We start from the raw sequence: 19,709 nt of genomic DNA, 5'->3' as shown, positions 1-19,709 counted from the left end.
AACAATACAAAGTATGGCATAATCGAAAGGGACGCCAAAGTTTTTCTGAGGACATCCTCACAGGACGTCCCCGTGAAGGGGCGGGGAAACCTGTATTACCGAAACAAGATGGATGTCCATCTTTCGTTTCAATAACACAGTCAGGGATGCCCAAATCTGGAAATTTAGGTCGTCCTTAGAGATGGTCATCCTTAGACTTGGTCGTTTCTGATTTTCGGCGATAATGGAAACTGAGGACGCCCATCTCAGAAACGATCAAATCCAAGCCCTTTGGTCGTGGGAGGAGCCAGCATTCGTAGTGCACTGCTCCCCCTGACATGCCAGGACACCAACCGGGCACCCTATGGGGCACCGTAGTGGACTTCAGAAATTGCTCCCAGGTGCACAGCTCCCTTACCGTGTGTGCTGAGCCCCCCAAAACCCACTCCCCACAACTGTACACCACTACCATAGCCCTTATGGGTGAAAGTTGACACCTAGATGTGGGTACAGTGGGTTTCTGGTGGCTTTTGGAGGGCTCACATTTACCACCACATGTGTAACAGGTAGGAGGGGGTGGCCCTGGGTCCGCCTGTCTGAAGTGCACTGCACCCACTAAAACTGCTCCAGGGACCTGCATACTGCTGCGATGGACCTGAGTATGACATTTGAGGATGTCAAAAAATATTTAAAAAAAATTTATTGTGGGTGGGAGGGGGTTAGTGACCACTGGGGGAGTAAGGGGAGGTCATCCCCGGTTTCCTCCAGTGGTCATCTGGTCAGTTCGGGCACCTTTTGTGGCTTGGTCGTAAGAAAAAAAGGACCATGTAAAGTCGTCCAAGTGCTCATCAGGGACGCCCTTTTTTTTCGATTATGAGTCGAGGACGCCCATGTCTTAGGCATGCCCAAGACCCGCCTTCGCTACGCCTCCGACACGCCCGTGAACTTTGGTCATCCCCGCCACGGAAAGCAGTTGGGGACGCCCAAAATCGGCTTACAATGCTGATTTGGGCGACCCTAGGAGAAGAACGTCCATCTATCGATTTGTGTCGAAAGATGGGCATCCTTCTCTTTCGAAAATAAACCTGATAATATACTACTTACAATGTAGTATACTACAAATTCAACACAATACACAAGAAAACATTTTAATAGACAGCACAGGGTGTAAGCAAAGATGGAATGTACAGAGTAACAGGAGTGGCACAAGAAGTCAGAAAAGTGCTTGAATATTATCTCAGCTTGTGTGCTCTGCCCAAATTTCCACCCATGCGCACATACATGACACATACATGGCTGCTGGTAGGTATTTAATAAGAGGCCATGTATTCACATAAATGACTAGAACACTACCTTTTAATGCACCTTCTTGGAACCTACACATAACTAGACAGATCCTCAATTACTCTCCACAGAATTAAGTACTTAATTGGTATTAACAAGCACTTAACTGGAGCTGAGCGTGGATCTCCTCGGCACAATATTCTTTAACATGGCACCTAACGTTTTCTGTGTGCAACCCAAAAAGGTGGTGTAGCCATGGGAGGGGCTTGGGCGGGTCATGGGCATTCCTACCATGTTATATAAAATAATGTCTGTACACACCTAACTGGGCACTGGACTTACGCCTGATAAATCCGGCACCCAAAGTTAGGTGCCAGACTTATTCTATTCGGGTCAGCCGCCCTTTATAGAATAGGGCTTTGCACGGATCTTCCTGGCGCCTAACTTCCGGCTCCGTATAAAAAATCCAGTCCTAAGTGCCCGCATTTAGGGGTCCTCTGCATTTGTAAATGTTTACAATACAAGCATTTACATGGGAGTGTGCACACATACCTACAATAGTGCCAGTGGGCATCAAACCATTATTCTGCAAATACCCCCATAACTTACGTTGCAGGGCATTTTTGAAAGAAACTTCTAAATCAGAATTTGGACATTTTACAAAGACGTCCAAATTCCAAACAGGAAAGAAGGTCATTTTCAAAAAAGATGGACATCTATCTTTTGTGTTCGAAAATACTATGGACGTCCTGTGATTTGGACGTCTTTGTGATTTGGACGTCCTTTTTTGGGGGGTCCATTTTCGAACAAAAGATGTCCAAATGCAAGGCATCCAACACAGAGGAGGAGTGGCTTAATGGTTAGTGCAGCAGGCTTTGATCCTGGCAACATGCGTGCAACTCCTACTGCTCCTCCTTGTGACCTTGGGCAAGTCAAATGCACAAGGGGCATTTTTGGATATGACATCTAAGTCTGAATTTGGACGTTGTTTGTAAAACGTCCAAAATCAGAACAGGAAAGGTCATTTTCTACAAAAAAAAGTCTATCTTTTTCTTTTGAAAATGCTGTTTGGAAAAATGTTTTGTGATTTGGGGGAGTAAGGGGAGGTGACCCCGAGTCCCTCCAGTGGTCATCTGCTCATGTGGGGCACCTCTTGTGTGGAGTAGAGGAATAGCTTAGTGGTTAGTGCAGCAGACCTTGATCCTGGGAAGTGGGCTCAAAACGCCTAAGTTCTAGTCTTTGCTTTGTTCCATTATTGCAGAAAGACGTCCATGTCTTAGGAACGCCCAAATCCTGCCTTCAACACACCCTTGGCACGCCTCCCTGATATTTGGACCTGCTTTTGACAGACTTCAGAGAAAGATGTCCAAAAAGAGGTTTTGATAATACTGATTTGGGCGATTCTGTGAGATAAACGTCCAAATGCTGACTTATGTCACTTTTTGGATGTTTATCTCTTTTGAAAATGAGCCCGATAGTGTATATTTGAATGTGAACATGGGTGGGTCTCCCATTTACACGTGTAACTTATAGAATACTGTAAGAAACACACATCCCTGTTGCATTTAGGTACTAGCTCTATGGCTGATGAAACTGTGGGCACTTAAATGTGAGGTGTACTGATACCAAGTGACTCTGGTATTCTATAACGAAATCCGAGGCCAAGGTTCTGTTATACAATAAGCTCCTACTACGTGTCCTAGCTCCTAGTGGCACATAAATAGAGACGCCCAGTTGTAGAATTGCCTCCATAATGTTTATGTACCAAACAGCACTGGAAAAGAGAGTGGTGGGAGGGAGAGACCTAAGACATGGGGGGAGAAAAAATGCCAGAAAAGGGAGTTTGGGGAGAGGGAGACAGTGCACTGGAGGAGTGGGGATGGGGGGACAGGATGGGGGATAGTGAAGAAGTGCACAAAGGAAGAGAGAGTGGGGAAAGGAGAGACACAGCATGGAGAATATGGAGGGAAAATACTGGAAAAGGGAGAGTGCAGGGATGGGGAGGAGAAGGGAGAGTGAGGGAGGGGAGACAGAGCATGGGGACTGGGAGGAAAAATACTAGAAAAGGGAAAGTGGGGGAGGAGAGACAGTGCACTGGAGGAGGCGTGGGGGAAGGAGGAGACAGAGCATGGGGGATAGGGGGAAAGTACACAGGAAAAGGGAGAGTAGGGAAAGGGGGAGACAGAGCATGGGGGATAGGGAGGAAATGCACTGGAGAAAGGAGATTGGGAGGAGACAGCACACAGGAGATAGGTGTGGGGAGAGGAAGACAGAGCGAGGGGGACTAGGAGGAAGAGGGGAGGGGAGACAGAGCACGGGGATAGGGAGGAAAAATATTTGGGGTATTCTTGAAAACTAGCGTATTTAATTAACTGTCTTAGCCAATTCCCCAAATAGCCAGATAATAGGAGTTCAACCTGAAGTACTGGCACTCAAAAAAATTTCAAGAATTCATTTGGAGAAGAAAAAGCTCTACACATATGAAAGCACCAGGCATTTTACACAAAGTGTAAAGCCGCCTGCAAATAAAGGGCCCTGTTTACTAAGCCGCACTAGCATTTTTAGTGTGCTAATAATTAGAATGCACTAACACTAGAGACACCCATAGGAATATATAGATGCCTCTAGCGTTTAGCGCGCGCTAAAAACGCTAGCGCACCTTAGTAATCAGGACCCAAAATGTTTAGTATTTCTAGTGCTCCAGTATCCTGGGTATTGAAGAAATCATATAAAGAATGATGTCCCTGTAGTGAAGAGTTTACAGCCTAAGTCTTGGTACAGGGTGATCTCCGTGACTCGCTCGAGGTCAGCCACCCACGCACATTTCTTTTTCTCACCTGCTCTGCATGGTTCACATTTCGTATTAGAAGCAGCACAGGGAGTAGTAACTCCCGAGCCCGGAGGACAGAAGTCACAGCACTCGCCCTGGGAGGTATGGAGCCCACTTTCACAGTCCTGATCTGCAAACACCTGAAACAGCCAAAAAACAGAAGACAGTAAGTGAGCTGGAAGGGTTTTACTGATAAGAGGCCTGTAGTATAATGAGGCCCAAAGCAAGGGCAATGATGATTCCAGTGGTAATATCAATTTCAGCATTTTAGCGGTATATTATATGGGGGAAACCAGAATTGCAAGTGAACTTGGAACCTGTTCCCTACGAACTATACTGCCTGTTAAAATCCCACCGTCTTTGATGGAGCTGTCTTTGGGCTGATCTACTGTGTCTGTGAACACAAGCAGAGCTAAAAGTATTTTTGTTGCACAAAATGATAGATTTGAGAGTTGTGCTAATGTAATCTCTTTGGTGTGTCTGGTACCCTGTGTCCACAGACATGCACACAATGTTCTATTTAACCCTTTCCATGAAATGACCTCTACCAAAATTTCTGGCTACTATTAATTTCTTTGAATTTAGCTCACGCCTTTTCAGTAGTAGCTCAAAGTGTGTTACATTCAGGTACAGTGGCTACTTCCCTGTCCTCAAAGGGGTTTACCATCTAAGGGACCAGTGTAGAAAGCCATGCATTAGGGCTCTGGGCTAAAGTTCAGCATAGGGTTCCCAATCTATGTTACAAAAAAACGTGCTCCCCAATGCAGTAAGCAAAGACCATGGTAAGACTTTTTGTCCAGACTATGAGCACCTGTATTCTTTCGCCAACGACATCATTGTCTCACAGGACTTATAGTCAGATTTAGATGAATCTTATCGAAGAATATTGAACTGCATTGATAAAACTGAAAATTGGTCCAGTTTTTATTTGCTTAAATTAAATCCTGCTAAAACAAAAATGTTATGGTTAGGAGCCCTTCAACAATCATTTCAAATAGTGATATACTTACAATTGAGACCACCTCCCAGGGCCGGCACGACAAAAATAGGTGCCAGCACAGGCAGAAGTCCGTTTGAGGGAGCGGCCGCTCCACTGGCACCCACCCTAGCTACGCCTCTACCAATGGGACCTTAAAAACTTACCCTATACTGAAAACAGGTAGAGCAGTATGGCCTTGGATAAGTAAACTATCATTTTGTACCCAATTAAACACCTTTTTCTATCTATACGTCATAATCCTTCCTTTCCACCAGGGCTAAAAGAAAATATATTTGGACCAATGGCACATGAAAGGGATAACATACTTATTTCAGGTGGTTTCGGAGGATGGACATATGCAACCCTTTGCAGATCTTCAGCAGCTCGAGATTACTTTGCATATCTTCAACTGAGACATCACTCACTAGCCTGGGAGAATCTTACCGAAGATGTCCAAGAGACTATATCAGAGTTGGGTTCGCAGCAATTAGCCCTATTGACTTTTCATCATTGGTATCTGAAAGACAGCACTGCTGATTGTCGATTATGTCAAGTTGGCAGCTGATTGGACCGCAGAACTTCCAGTTCAGATAAGTCCCTCTACAATACAGGGATTTATTCTTTCTATTTCCAGGCGTACAAATTTGTGTTTTGGTTATCCTTTTCTCCATACTGAGCGGCTGAAGCGGGACTGGACACGGCTGGACATTGCCTGAAGTGTGCTATTTCTGATGCCACACTGGGGCATATGTTTTGGTAGTGCAGAAATTCTGGAGCAACCTATTGTTTGGGTATCAAACAATGCGGTCCTTGAAAGTTCGCTGCCATCTCTTTATTGTTTGATGACTATGAATTTGATGGGCCAGTACGTAAAGGAAGTAGACATGTGGTGATTCTCATGGCCCTCAGAACTATTTTATTTTTCTGGTTATCTTCTGAGATGCCTTCACGCCAACGTTGGTGCTCCTACGTGATGAGAATGGACAGACTCTGAGAACGTGATTTTTCCACTTGCTTGTGGCACCATTTTTGTCAAATTTGGGAGCCCTTTTCGCAAACCTTTACTCCTCAGGCCAGGAGTAGGTTGCTTATTTGTCAGCTTTTTGGGGTTTTTTTCAACCTACTGCTCATCAAACACAACGTTCAGGCCTGTCTACAGACCGACTGCAATTTGGAAAGGGGTTGGAACTGGTTGGGGGGGGGGGGGTGTTTAGCTTATAAGTAATGTTCTTATTTACCTCTTAATGGCTGTTTGCATTAAGTTTGGATGTTTACAATGTTGTGCATATCTTATGCTGCCTTAAATAAAAAATGATTTACACATAAATGTTAAAATGGAGTCATATTGGATAGAAGTTTGGGACAGTCTGGATTATAACCTTTCTGAGGCACCAAAGAAATGCAGTTTTGAGCTGATTTTGTTCTTTTGCAAAGCAATACCACACTTAGATCTTTTGAGAAATGTCTAGTTCAGGCACAGTGTCTGAAAAATCTTACTCTTTGGCATAGTAAATCACGCTCTGTAGGATGGGTCGCCCTTGGCATCTCTGTGTTTTTATGAGGGATAGATAAAGGCAAGCTAAAATCCATTTACTCTTAAGTTCATAGCACTCTGCAGGACTCTGTGGGCGGGGGAAAACCCATCAAGGGGAAACATTCCAGAAGCAGGGTGCAGGAGGGATGAAAAGAGAAGGTCCTACTAGGTGAACTGGGAGTGAGTATAAATCTTCACACAGTTGTGTTTAAAGATGAATACAGTACACTGCAATTTTTTTGTTATATTTGTACTGCGTGCTTTCCCACTCATGGCAGGCTCAATGCGGCTTACATGGGGCAAGGGAGGGTAAGTGACTTGCCCAGAGTCACAAGGAGCTGCCTGTGCCTGAAGTGAGAATTGAACTCAGTTCCCCAGGACCAAAGTCCACCACCCTAACCACTAGGCCACTCCTTCACTGTTGCTACTATTTGAGATTCTACATGGAGTGCTGCTATTCCACTAGCAACATTCCACGTAGAAGTCGGCCCTTGCAGATCACCCATGTGGCCGCACAGGCTTCTGCTTCTGTATGTGCAGGACGTCAGACTCACAGAAACAGAAGCCTGCGCAGCCTTCTACTGCTAGTGGAATAGCAACATTCCATGTAGAATCTCCAATAGTAGCAACATTCCATGTAGAATCTCCAATAGTATCTATTTTATTACATTTGTACCTCGCGCTTTCCCACTCATGGCAGGCTCAATGCGGCTTACATGGGGCAATGGAGGGTAAGTGACTTGCCCAGAGTCACAAGGAGCTGCCTGTGCCTGAAGTGGGAATCAAATCTGATTGAGCTGGAAGCCCAAAACAAGAGAAAACTACTGGGTCCCTAAGCAAACAAATTTTAAAAAAGCATAGCAATAAAAAAGGAAATACACTAAATTATATGCGAAAAGAAAATCCCCCAACTCTTTAAAAAAAAATGCTGGTAGTGCCTTACTAGCTGCCTCCAGATTTACTCAACTGCTGGGTTTATTACTCGCTTCCCACCCTACTTCCCCTCCAGATGCATTAAGGGTCTGTAGTTCTGATTACCCCATAGGTCTGATTTTCTGACTGCAGTGCTGATGCACAAAGGTTTGTGGTAGAAATGTCTGAGCACTGTCTTCCACCGTAAACGTAATACTGTGCAAGGCAAAAAGTTAAACAAATGCACATTTTATGCACAGAAAACATGCAGCTAATGACACATGTGCACAAAGGTTTTATGGTAAGCGTGGCTCTTGTGCACATGCCCAGACAAAAAGTTAAGTTAGCTGTAAACACTTTCTTCTGTTCCTAAATATGAGCCTCACATTACTAGCACATGGAATTTTTGCAAGGCTCATATTTAGGAGTAGAAGAGGCACGAATGTATGCTTTTACTTTCGGTTTTGTTCGGGTAAACACGTTTGTTAGCTCCTGTCTGCCTTTAAAACTTGCAGGAGTCTCCATCTGCTTGACAAGACTGGCAGTTCAATGCAATTGCATCGCCACAGGGGGTCTTGGGGGCCTGGCCCCCTCCCCACTTTGGGCTCAGGCCCCCTCCCAACCTGCAGCATCCCCTGAAATGAAGCCCCGAAAACCGAAGAAATGCAGTGCCCGAGCTCCTCCCCTCCTTGTGCTGCTTCTGTAACACAGAAATCCACAGCATGCCTCCTTCCCTTGACACCTGGACTTCCTGTACATGCTCAGTTTGCTCAAAAACTGAGCATGCTCAGGGAGTACTGGAGTCAGCAGCATGCACAAAAAGGAGGGGAGCAGCTTTAGCACTGCATTTAGGACTACATTGACAAAGCCATGCTAGCAATTCCCGCTCGGCAAATGAGAGGAAGCCCATAGGAATTGAATGGGCTTCCTCTCATTTGCCGCACCAAGAATGAGTAGCATGGCTTTGTAAAAGAAGTCACTGACAAGGCTTCGCACCCCCTCTCTCTCACACCTTCCTTAGCCTCCTTCTTCCCTCTTTCACTTACTACCCAGTCCATTCCACCCTCTGTACTCACTTTCTCCTACCTCTCATCCCTTCAGGAGCCCAAGGTCTATTCTTCACTTCTCACCCTTTATCCACCCTGCTCACCAGAGTTTCAAATTGCCATCCCATTTCCACATTCATCTTCTCACAACCCTCAATCCTTTTTCACTGGCTATTGCCCCCTCTCCAGCCCTTCAGGTCTTTCACATTATTTCTCATCCCCCACCCTACCCTTCAGCTTCTTATCTCCCTCCTCCCCCTTCAACTTAGCCCTCAGCCCAATTTACACACCTTGACTCAATATCTCCTCCCCAATCCCTCATGAATCATTACTCAGTCTTAACCTTACCTCATCTCAAAGTCCATGCTCTGTAGAGTGCCTGCTCTTTCCTCACCCAAATGCCTGAGATCCACCTTAGTCCTTCTTTCAAGTCAAGTTGCTCTCCCACCCAAACCCCATTGTCCTTTTTAATCTGCCCTATTCTTCCTGCTTCCAGGGGCATCTCTCTCTCTCTCTCTCTATTCGTGCTCTTTGGGACTCTTCAAGTCCATTTCTCCTGTTGCCAGAATCTCTCTTTTGCATTCATCACAGATCAACAGTTTTGAACTGCGAGTTGATCTGTAGCTACAGCGCATTGCATAGTTGAAACAGCTTATTTTTAGAACTGCACTGAAGAGAGCAGCAGGTCAGATGCCCCAGACCCCTGCAGTTGCTCTCCTGCCAAGGCAGGGAAGGACAGCACTGGGCTATCTGTACCATCACTGCCAGGGGCAAAGGGGGGGCTACTTTTTTTTTTAAGAGGAAGCATTTGTCCTCCTTGCATGCCCTCCATGGTGATTCATTTATGAAAAAGCAGGGTGCATTTTGATCACAGGGGGTCCTCCTTACTGCGTGAGCTTTGGTGCAGCAGCACTGGCTCCTCCCCCAACCCTAATTACCTGAGACCACTGCTGCTGCCATGAATATTCCCTTGAAAGCAGTATGGGAAACACCAGAGGCCACAAGAAATTAGTAAGTATCCTATTTTACTGCTCATGCTGTAGCTACCAAGTCTCTCCTGGCACCTCATGTAGAACAATGGTTCCCAAATGTGTGCTGGGAAGACCTCCAGCCAGTTGGATTTTCAGATAATCTGCACTGAACATGCATGAAATAGATTGGGTGCATTGAGGCAATATATGCAGATCTGATGTATGTCTGTTGCAGATATTCTGAAAAATCCCAACCAGCTGGGGGTCCCCCAGGTCTGATTTGGGAATCACTAGTGTAGAACATTCCCACATCTGAAAAAGGTGAATGATTTGAGTTCTTTAAGCTATCGTATCCCCTAGCTCATCTCTCCTGTAGATACAACAGTGATCCCAAAGGTGTCCCGGGGGAACCCCAGCCAATCATATATTCAAGATATCCACAATAAATATTCCTGAGATCTATCTGCATACACCAGCTCCTTGATATGCAAATCTATCTCATGCATATTCACTGTGGATATCCTGAAAACCTGACTGGGGTTCCCCCGGGACACCTTTGCGAATCACTGGTACATATTCAGTTCTCGTTTAGGGTATGCATGGGGTTAATAGTCTCACAGTCCAAGCCAAACCCAGAGTGTGCCACTGAATATTTAGGGCTAGGCAGATCACCACAGCACTGTTTGATTACAGCCAGTCTGTGGGCAGAGACAGGGTGGACCTGAAATTCATCCAGGCACCACCGATATTCACTGTTCGGCAGGGCAGTGAAGTCAGAAGTAATTCTGGGTGGAGTCGGGGGTCGGTACAAATTTAGTAACTCCAACTTCTAAATAAAAACTTACAATATAATACATGGTAAACTTATCATTGAAAAAAAAAATATATATATACACACACATATATATACACATACTATACTATACTATACTGTCTGTCATATATCGCTCGATATTCCATAAAGGATTCATGGTGGTTCACATATTAAAGACTCTTTACACAAGACGCTTATAAATTGTTATAACCACAAATTCAAAATGCTAGGTACATATCTTACTTCATGTAATTACTAGAAGCCAAACATCTCTGTCCTAGATCTGAATTTATATTTACCAGTACTTTACATCCAGAACAAAAAATGTAAAACCTAATATCAGCTGGACAGTAGAAAAACAGTAGAGTCCGAGTCAGAGGTTTGAAGCCACAGACCTTGTGTCGGGATAACTAACTGGGCAAAAAACAGACTTACCCAAACAAATTAGTGGGGTGGAGGGGAGCCACACCCCTTTCAATATTCTGAATAAATCCACAGATGTCCTGGGATAATTAGCACCACATCTGCTATGCTTCTTAAGCTCACAGTATTGTGCAATAACAGGAAAGTACATCTCTGCTTTATCTGCCTTCATTTGCTATGTTACTGTGTTTAAGTGCTTATTATCTGAGGCAGTGGCGTACCAAGGGGGGGGCGGTGGGGGCAGTCCGGCCAGGGTGCACGCCGTTGGGGGGGGTGCCGCGCGCCTGTCAGCTCATCGTTTTCATGCTCCCTCTGCCCCGGAACAGGTTACTTCCTGTTCCGGGGCAGAGGGAGCATGGAAACGAAGAGCCGACAGGCGCGCGGCACCCCCCCCCCCAGCGGCGTGCACCCCGGGGGGAGGGGTTCTTTTGCCGGGGGGGGCACGCTGTTCCGGGGGGGGGGCTGCACCCGGGGGTGGGGCGCATCGGCGATCCGCCCCGGGTGTCAGCGACCCTAGGAACGCCACTGATCTGAGGTAGTCCTACCTCAGCTAGCTCCTCCTCCACCCAGGTCAGCTCTCTTAACCTCTCCCCACTCCTATCTCCTCTCTGAACTCCTCCCTCCCCCCCCCCCCAACCTACAGCCCATCTGCTGTCCCACAGTCCTGAACTTCCCTATCCAGATGTTGAGAGGAAAAAAACAAGTCTTTACACAACAGCTGCAATCTACTGTTACAGCCTTCCTTGGCACCCCAAGTTTTTATAGTTCCATTAATGCTGACAGCCTCCTCAACCTCCTCCCCATCTGTGCTCTTGCCCCACTGGCTGTAGTACCGCACCAGTCATGGAGAGAGAGAGCAGAAACCAATGCAGATAATCTTTTACTTCACTGTGGGGTTGATGCAGAAAGCCATGTGGTAGAGCCCATAGGAGCCGACTCTGTGGGTGCTTGAGCACCCCCAATATTGAGAAAATTCCTTGTGTGTGTCCAGGGAAGGGTTATTTCCACTGGGCTTAGCACCCCCAATAATTTTGAAAAGTTGGCTCCTATGGTAGAGCCGAGCACAGATGGTCAAGCATGCTGCTTCTACCACAGACTAGTGTAATCCCCTGTTAGGCTGGGATTACTAAAAGAGTAATTTCCTGTAGAGAGTCAGTGTATGTGTGTGTGTGTGGGGGGGGGGGGGGGGGGGGTGACTGGGAGGTCCCTAGGTGGGAAGAAGCCCAGCTCAAGGGGAGCAGCTCTGGAATAAAATGCTGGAAGTGCACTGAAAGGAAGTTAGTTGCCCTTTGGCTGGGGAGGAGGAGACTTTGAGTTCTGGTTATAGCTCTGGGTCTTTGGTTGCCTGCAAGACCCCCTGCCAAGTGACCCAAAGAAGGAGAAGGGGGATCCCATTAAAAAGAAGTGAATCCATTTGGCTAAGGACCAGGAGAGTTGCTATTAGGAGAAAGAGTAACTGTGAAGGCAAGTTCTGGATGAGCAGTGGAGAGACAGGAGCACAGGATAGGAGACGAGGAGTGCCCATTCGAGGCCAGGGTGGGCCAAAGCAAAGGTCACCTTGGGTAGAGGTTAGACCAGGAGGATCTGAACCTGAAACACAGAGAGGAGCACAAACTTTGGAACACTATCTTTGGGGACAGGCACGGACTGGAGCTGTACAAAGTGTAAATAACCCTGCTTAAGACTGCCTTGTAACATATACCCAATTAGGAGGAGAATACAGGAGTCCCACTGGGGGAATACCAGAGAGAGTTACTTAAGGATTGTACAGTTTCATGGGTTCCAAATGGTGGAACTCAATACCAAAGATCACAAGAAGCATCACAAACTATCTTCAATTCAAAAATAGAACTGAAAACATACCTCTTTAAAAAAAATTCTACAACAAATAATTTAGCCCATAGGAGCCAACTTTTCAAAATTATTGGGGGTGCTAAGCCCAATGGAAATAACTACTCCCTGGACTCTTGCAAGCAATTTTCTCAATGTTAGGGGTGCTCAAGCACCCACAGAGTTGGCTCCTATGATTAGCCATTGATGTCCATTCTGATTACTAATCATAAACCATCATACTTTCCTGACTTCAGAAAGTATCTGGAGTTCTATAAAGGAAATAACTGGGAAAGAGAAGTTTTTGATCTCTCTCTGCTCCTGTTCCCTCTCAGTTCTTATTAGGTATAAAGCAGAGCTCACTAGGGCTCTCTCTCTCTCTCTGTCTTTCTCTGTGCAGCAGAGCACAGAGCTCAGCTTGGGGTCTACTGCCCCCCCTCTCTCTGTCTCGGGCACTTCTCTGTGTCCAGGGCACTAGGTCTCCCTCTTTCTTTCTCCCAGCAGCAGAGGGCACGGGACTCTGCTGGGCTGTCTTTGTTTCTTCTTCTTTCTCTGCACACCTCCATCTTTAGCCACCAGAGCACCTGGCTCTGCTCCCCCCTTCTCAGACAGCCCTAGTCCAAGGTTTCTTTCTTCCTATGAACAAACACCCTATCCTTTCTTTCTTTCTCCCTCCCTCTAAACACACACCCCAAGACAGCTTGTACCCTTTTTCCTGTACTAAGTGCAGTGAGCCAATGCATATATGCAAATATAATATACTTTATATATCCAAATCTGTGTGGATTGCGTATTCTTTGGGAACCCACTGCCTCTGTGAAGTGGACTCCGGGACCAACCCTAGACAACGATAGCTGACATCCCAACAAAAATAAAAACTGCACTTGTAAACCATCACTATAAGTCACAATTAAGCTGTGTAATGTAAACAAATACTGTAAATGTTAACCGGAATGCAATTTGTAAGCCACTTCGAACGGCAACTTGTTTTTGGATAACAGTGGGATACAAGAACGCATAAATAAAAATAAATAAATGAATGAATGAAGAGTTCATATCGTTGGATGTTCCTGTGGTTTGAAGTTGAAGAATAAACTGAGTTTTAAGCTGCTGCCTTGCAGGGTGGTCATTTCCTGCTATCTTAACTGCAGCCTTTTCCCCCCCACAGATCTGGACCTTAACTTTTGAGTTTCCTGGGGGAGAAGAGGGTCATCCCACCCGCTAACACTTTCTTTCTTTCCCCAGTTGGAGGCACCGCATGCCAAGTGAGTGAGTGAGTGAGGGTCCGACGGAGTCCGCCCTTCGTGGGGGTTCCAGCCCACTCGGACCCTGAAGCGCCCAGACAAAGGGGCATTACACTTACAACAGCGCTGTGCAGAAAGCTAATTCTATACAAATTCAGCGCGCGCAGAAAATGTGCACCAATCGGGGGATGTCTGCTGGATACATACGTACAAAGGTTCAGTGACAAGAGCAGCTTCTCGTGCGCGTGTCTGAAGAAAACAAAGTGACTGCAAGCATCTCTGGCTGTTGGTTCTGCACATACATCTCAGCCTCCCCAAAATTTCTTGCATGCAAAATTGTTGTGAGGTTGATATTTATGACCAAGATAACAGCTGCAGTTGTGCAGCTGACACTTTCATTTTTGTTTCAACACACTCACATTATTGCTGTTACCTCCTGTCTGGGTTTTAAAGCTGTGTGGGGAAAAAACCCCCAGGCATTTTAAATTACAAAAAGGGCATGAAATCTTCTCAACCCACCCCAGATTTGGCAAAAAATTTCTTGCACGGTCACAGATCAAAAGCCATTGTTTCCTTCTGTACATTGCAGCGGGATAATAATCTCATTATCATACATTTTAATGCAACATGTGGCCATGTCTACCATGCAAAATAATACCTGTGCTCAGCCTCTCTCTGCATTGCTCAGTCAGTAACATACACTTACTTATTTATTTAGATTTTGCTCACACCTTTTTCAGTAGTAGCTTAAGGTGAGTAAGAATTACATTCAGGTACACTGGGTTAAATTAGGGCTCACAGTCTAAGTTTGTACCTGAGGTAATGGAGAGTTAAGTGACTTGCCCAAGATCACAAGGAGCAGCAGCAGGATTTAAACTGGCCACCTCTGGATGTCAAGACTGGTGCTCTAACCACTAGGCCACTCCTCCACTTGTTATTCTTTAGGGTTCTACATGGAATGTTGCTACTCTTTGAGATTCTGCATGGAATGTTGTCACTCTTTAGGATTCCAGAATCGTTGCTGCTCTGCAAGCGCAGGCTTCTGGTACGTGCAGGACGTCAGACTCACAGAAACAGAAGCCTGCGCAGCCACGTTGCCAGGTACACTGGATATTTCTCTGTTCCAGGAGGGCTCACAATCTAAGTTTGTGCCTGAGGCAATGGAGAGTTAAGTGACTTGCCCAAGATCACAAGGAACAGCAGTGGGATTTGAAGCGGTCACCTCTGGATGTCAAGACCGGTGCTCTAACCACTAGGCCACTCCTCCACTTGTTATTCTTTAGGGTTCTACATGGAATGTTGCTACTCTTTGAGATTCTGCATGGAATCTTGTCACTCTTTAGGATTCCAGAATCGTTGCTGATCTGCAAGCGCAGGCTTCTGGTTCTGTGAGTCTGACATCCTGCACGTACGTCAGACTCACAGAAACAGAAGCCTGCGCAGCCATGTTGCAAGGTACACTGGGTATTTCTCTGTCCCAAGAGGGCTCACAATCTAAGTTTGTACCTGAGGCAATGGAGGGTTAAGTGACTTGCCCAAGATCACAAGGAGCAGCAGTGGGATTTGAATGCTTCAACCACTAGGCCACTCCTCCACTCCACAGCAGCTTTCCGCATCAGCCTCTGTCCCACACTAAGGCTCCATTCTATGTATTTCACACCATGCACGAAAAATCCTTTGGGCAGATATGAGGTCCAAGTCACAGAGAATCAATTCATTTCCAAAACATGCAGCTGGCACTCATACAAATATGACTTATCACTGGAAGCCCTCTTGAACAGAAGTCTGGATTTGTTTTAATCCAAACAGTGGCTAGAATTGTTTCCAATGTATTTCCTTTTATTTTTATTGACTATAGAAACATAAAACAGCTTAAAAAAAAAACTTCCAACTGAGATAATAGTGAGTTAGCACACAGTATCGGTTACTCAAACAAGGCTCGTTCCTTCTCTTGCCAATCGAACAGTATCCCATGAGCACAGTACAGTTATTGCTGACATGCAAGTATAATCAAGAAACCATAACAGCAATCTCTTCCAGTACCTGAAATAAAAATTGAGAGTGCAGAACAGCGTATAATCTAAATGGAGAGAAAGAAGAAAAGAAACAAGGATCCAGATTACTCTACATAAGAACATAAGAATTGCCCTACTGAGTCAGGCCAAGAGTCCATCTAGTCCAGTGACTTATATCTAACAGTGACCAGTTCAGGTCACAAGTACCTGACAGAGTCCCAAAAAGTAGCAAGATTAGGGATAAGTAGTGGATTTCCCCAGGTCTACCTTAATAACAGTTTATGGACTGTACCTCTGGGAATTTGTCATACCCTTTTAAAAAATCCAGCTACATTAACTGTTTTTAGTTGCTCCAGCAATGAATGCCAGACCTTAACTATATGTTGAGGGAAAAAAAATGTATACATATATTTTGTCCTTCTATGTTTTAAATGTGTTACCAAGTAACTTTTCAAGACATGCTCCATAGTCTTTGTACTTTTTTAATGAGCAATTGCTTTGCAATTTTCTGTTCCATTCTACTCAGAATTTAGTATTCCCTTATCTCTTGTTTCTCCTGTTTGTCTGTCCTAATTAGATTGTAAGCTCTGTGGAGCAGGGACTGTCTCTTCATGTTCAAGTGTACAGCGCTGCGTACGTCTAGTAGCGCTTTAGAAATGATAAGTAGTAGTAGTAGTAATTTGTAGATCTCTGTCATATTTCCCCCCCCCCCCCCCCCCCCCGGAGTTTCTTCTCCAAATTGAAGAGCCCTAAACTCTTTAGCCACTTCATATAAGAGGAGCTTCGTCCCTTAATCATTTTGGTTGCCCTTCTTTGAATGTTTCTAATTTTGCTGTATCTTTTGAGATGCAGCAACCAGAACTATGCACAAACATGAAAATGGCAATCGAACCATGGAGCAATGCAGAGGCATTATGATACTCTCTCTCTCTCTCTTTTATTCTCTACTCTACTCCTTGCCTAAAAATTCCTACCATTCTGTTTGCTTTTTTGGCTGCTGCTGCACACTAAGCAGCAGAAAATGCATTGTCCAAAATGACATCTATATCCTTTTGCATGGTGACACCTAAATGTGGAACCTTTGCATCATCTATATAAATAATTCTCACCTCCAAGGTTCTGAACCTCACTGTGTGGCAGGGAAACACTGAAGCCCTGTAGTCTTCTAGGCTGTCAGCACCACTCACTCTCACTCTCACTCATAGACCCTCCCTCAGCCACGCCCCATCCACACATAATTCACAACCTCAACATTCTAAATGCAAATTTGTAGTTGCAAGATCCCATGAGTGTCTGCCCTGCTCTCGCGTCACAACGTGATGACATGGAGGGCGGGGCTATGACACTCAGCCAATCGCCAGTTCCACCGCCCTCCGTCGCTACCCCCCCCCCCCCGACGCACTGTGAGAAACAGCGGCCTACGCAGGGCCTCCACCCCCTCCCGACGCAAACCGACAAACACCGAACTACGCAGGGGGAGGAGTGCCGTCCGAACACCTGATCTGCCGGGACCCCGAAGCTCCCGCCCTCCAAAAAAAAAAACTACCCACCTGCACCCTTCCCCACGCTGCCGTCCTGCGCCCTCGACGCTGCAGCGCACGTTTCATTCCTCACAGAAACGGGCCTTTTTTTACTAGTGTAGCTATAATTTGGGTTCCTCTTCCCTACATGCACCATTTTGCACTTGCCCACATCAAATTCCATCTGCCATTTAGAGGCCCAGCCTCCCAATCTCAAAGTCTTCCTTCAATTTCTCACAGTCTGCATGCAGTTTAACAATGTTGAACAATTTATGTCATCTACAAATCCGATGACCTCACTCGTGAATCCCATTTCAAGAGGTAGGGTCAGATGCAGTGGGCTGAGGAGTTGGCTCATTTCATCCCCTCTCTCTTGCTAACTCACCCCCTGTTTACTAAGAGCTAGCGGCTGCTGTGTGTGGTGTCGGTATAGCTGCGTGGCAGACGCTAGCACGACTTAGTAAACAGGGGTGTTAGTATTTTTTGTCTTGCAGAGGTGATTAGTTTGGCTTATATATATATTTTCTTCTTTACCCGTTTTGCTGAATAAACAAGTATATTTTCATACAGAACTCTGGAGTGTAAACTGTATTTGTGTTCCTCCACAAGGGTAAGTGTAAGTGAGTGTAGAAGTGGGGGAGGGGGGCTAATCTTCTTAGCCCTCCCCACTTGCTGCAACTTATAAAAGTTTGATATTTTCCCCAGACATTGGCCTCTCCACACAAGATCCACTTATAAAAACATATGTTACAAAGCACCAGTCCCAGAACAGATCCCTGGGCACTTCACTTTTCACCTTTCTGCATTGATAGCATTGTTCATTTAACCCTACTCTGTCTTTTTTTCTTTGAACCAGTTTCCAGTCCACAATAGCACACTGCCTCCTATCCTATGGCTTTTAAAAAATTTCCTCGGGAGTCTCTTACTAGACTTGTCTTGTGACTTAGAGCACCGGAGCAATCGGTTCAAATCCCACTGCTGCACCTTGTGATCTCGGGTAAGTCACTTAACCCTCCACTGCCTCAGAAACAAACTTAGATTATAAGCCTTCCAGGGACAGGGAAATATTGTACCTAAATGTAACTCACCTAAAAGAGGCATGGGCTAAATCCAAATAAATACATTTTCACCACAGCATCCTTAGCCCATCTGCACAGAACTGCTGTAGTATTTATCCTGGAAAGTCAATAATGAATGTAAACTGAGAATTATTGACATTTGCTACTACCATTAATGCTCATTATTAAAGGTCAAGTCATGGATTTGATATACCTCCTTTCTGTGATACAACCAAGGCAGTTTTACATTTATTAAATGCAGGTACTTTCTCTGTCCCTAATGGGGCTCACGGTCTAATGCCCCGATGCTCAGAGGTAAATGGGGACACTAGAGGACATTAGCGCTGGACTAGCACCTGAATTTACCTATGCAGAATGTTCAGAGGCCTGGAGCACGGGAACGAACGAGCACACAGACAAGTAGCGCAAGCAGAATGCTAATGTATGCTGACAAGCTGTTTTCCTATTTCTGCCCCATGCTCAAAAAACTGCGTGCTGAACGGCACCCTTACCGACGTAAAGCCTACACCAGCACAGAGCTGGCTTTAGGGTTTGTGAAGCAGGAGGGAAAGCAAAGCCATCGTCTGTTCACATTCGTTAAACCAGCCGGGAAGCATGTGCTTACTCCATACACCATGCTTGTCCCTTTAGGCACTCAAATGGGGCAGCAACACCCCGTCACACGAGTTTCTGGTAGACTCCTCCACCCCAAAGAATTCTAACGGAGCAAGTCCTAGATCACAGGGGATCTTTCTCCAAGCAGCCTGTGCTTTCCTCCTTCTCTTAGATATTTCTGGCTTCCTCTTCTTTGTGGAGTGCACTGAACACCTGCCCCTCCCTCTATTGCCACCGCTGGAGTGGAGGAGTGGCCTAGTGATTAGGGTGGTGGACTTTGGTCCTGGGGAACTGAGGAACTGAGTTCGATTCCCACTTCAGGCACAGGCAGCTCCTTGTGACTCTGGGTAAGTCACTTAATCCTCCATTGCCCCATGTAAGCCGCATTGAGCCTGCCAAGAGTGGGAAAGCGCAGGGTACAAATGTAACAAAAATAAAATAGATATTATTGGAGATTCTACATGGACTGTTGCTATTCTACTAGCAACATTCCATGTAGAAGTTGGCCTTTGCAGATCACCAATGTGGCTGCGCAGGCTTCTGCTTCTGTGAGTCTGCTTCTGTGAGTCTGACGTCCTGCACGTACTTACTTGCAGGATGTCAGACACACAGAAGCAGAAGCCTGCGTGGCCACATTGGTGATCTGCAAGGGCTG

At 45.7% G+C, this 19,709-nt stretch overlaps 1 protein-coding gene across 1 annotated transcript in view; it reads right to left on the bottom strand.

The window, feature by feature from the left end:
- The window catches only part of LOC115460033 (tumor necrosis factor receptor superfamily member 16-like), a 163,041-nt gene that overhangs the window by 89,962 nt on the left and 53,370 nt on the right, over positions 1–19,709 (bottom strand). The window contains exon 2 of the mRNA XM_030189890.1: positions 4,101–4,233. Coding sequence (XP_030045750.1) covers positions 4,101–4,233 — 133 coding nt within the window. The remainder of the gene's footprint in view (positions 1–4,100; positions 4,234–19,709) is intronic.

Source organism: Microcaecilia unicolor, chromosome 1 (assembly GCF_901765095.1).
Source record: "Microcaecilia unicolor chromosome 1, aMicUni1.1, whole genome shotgun sequence".
NCBI classification, from domain to species: domain Eukaryota; kingdom Metazoa; phylum Chordata; class Amphibia; order Gymnophiona; family Siphonopidae; genus Microcaecilia; species Microcaecilia unicolor.
Note: the sequence above shows the minus strand (reverse complement) of the source record. Positions and strands in the feature narration are given on the sequence as shown.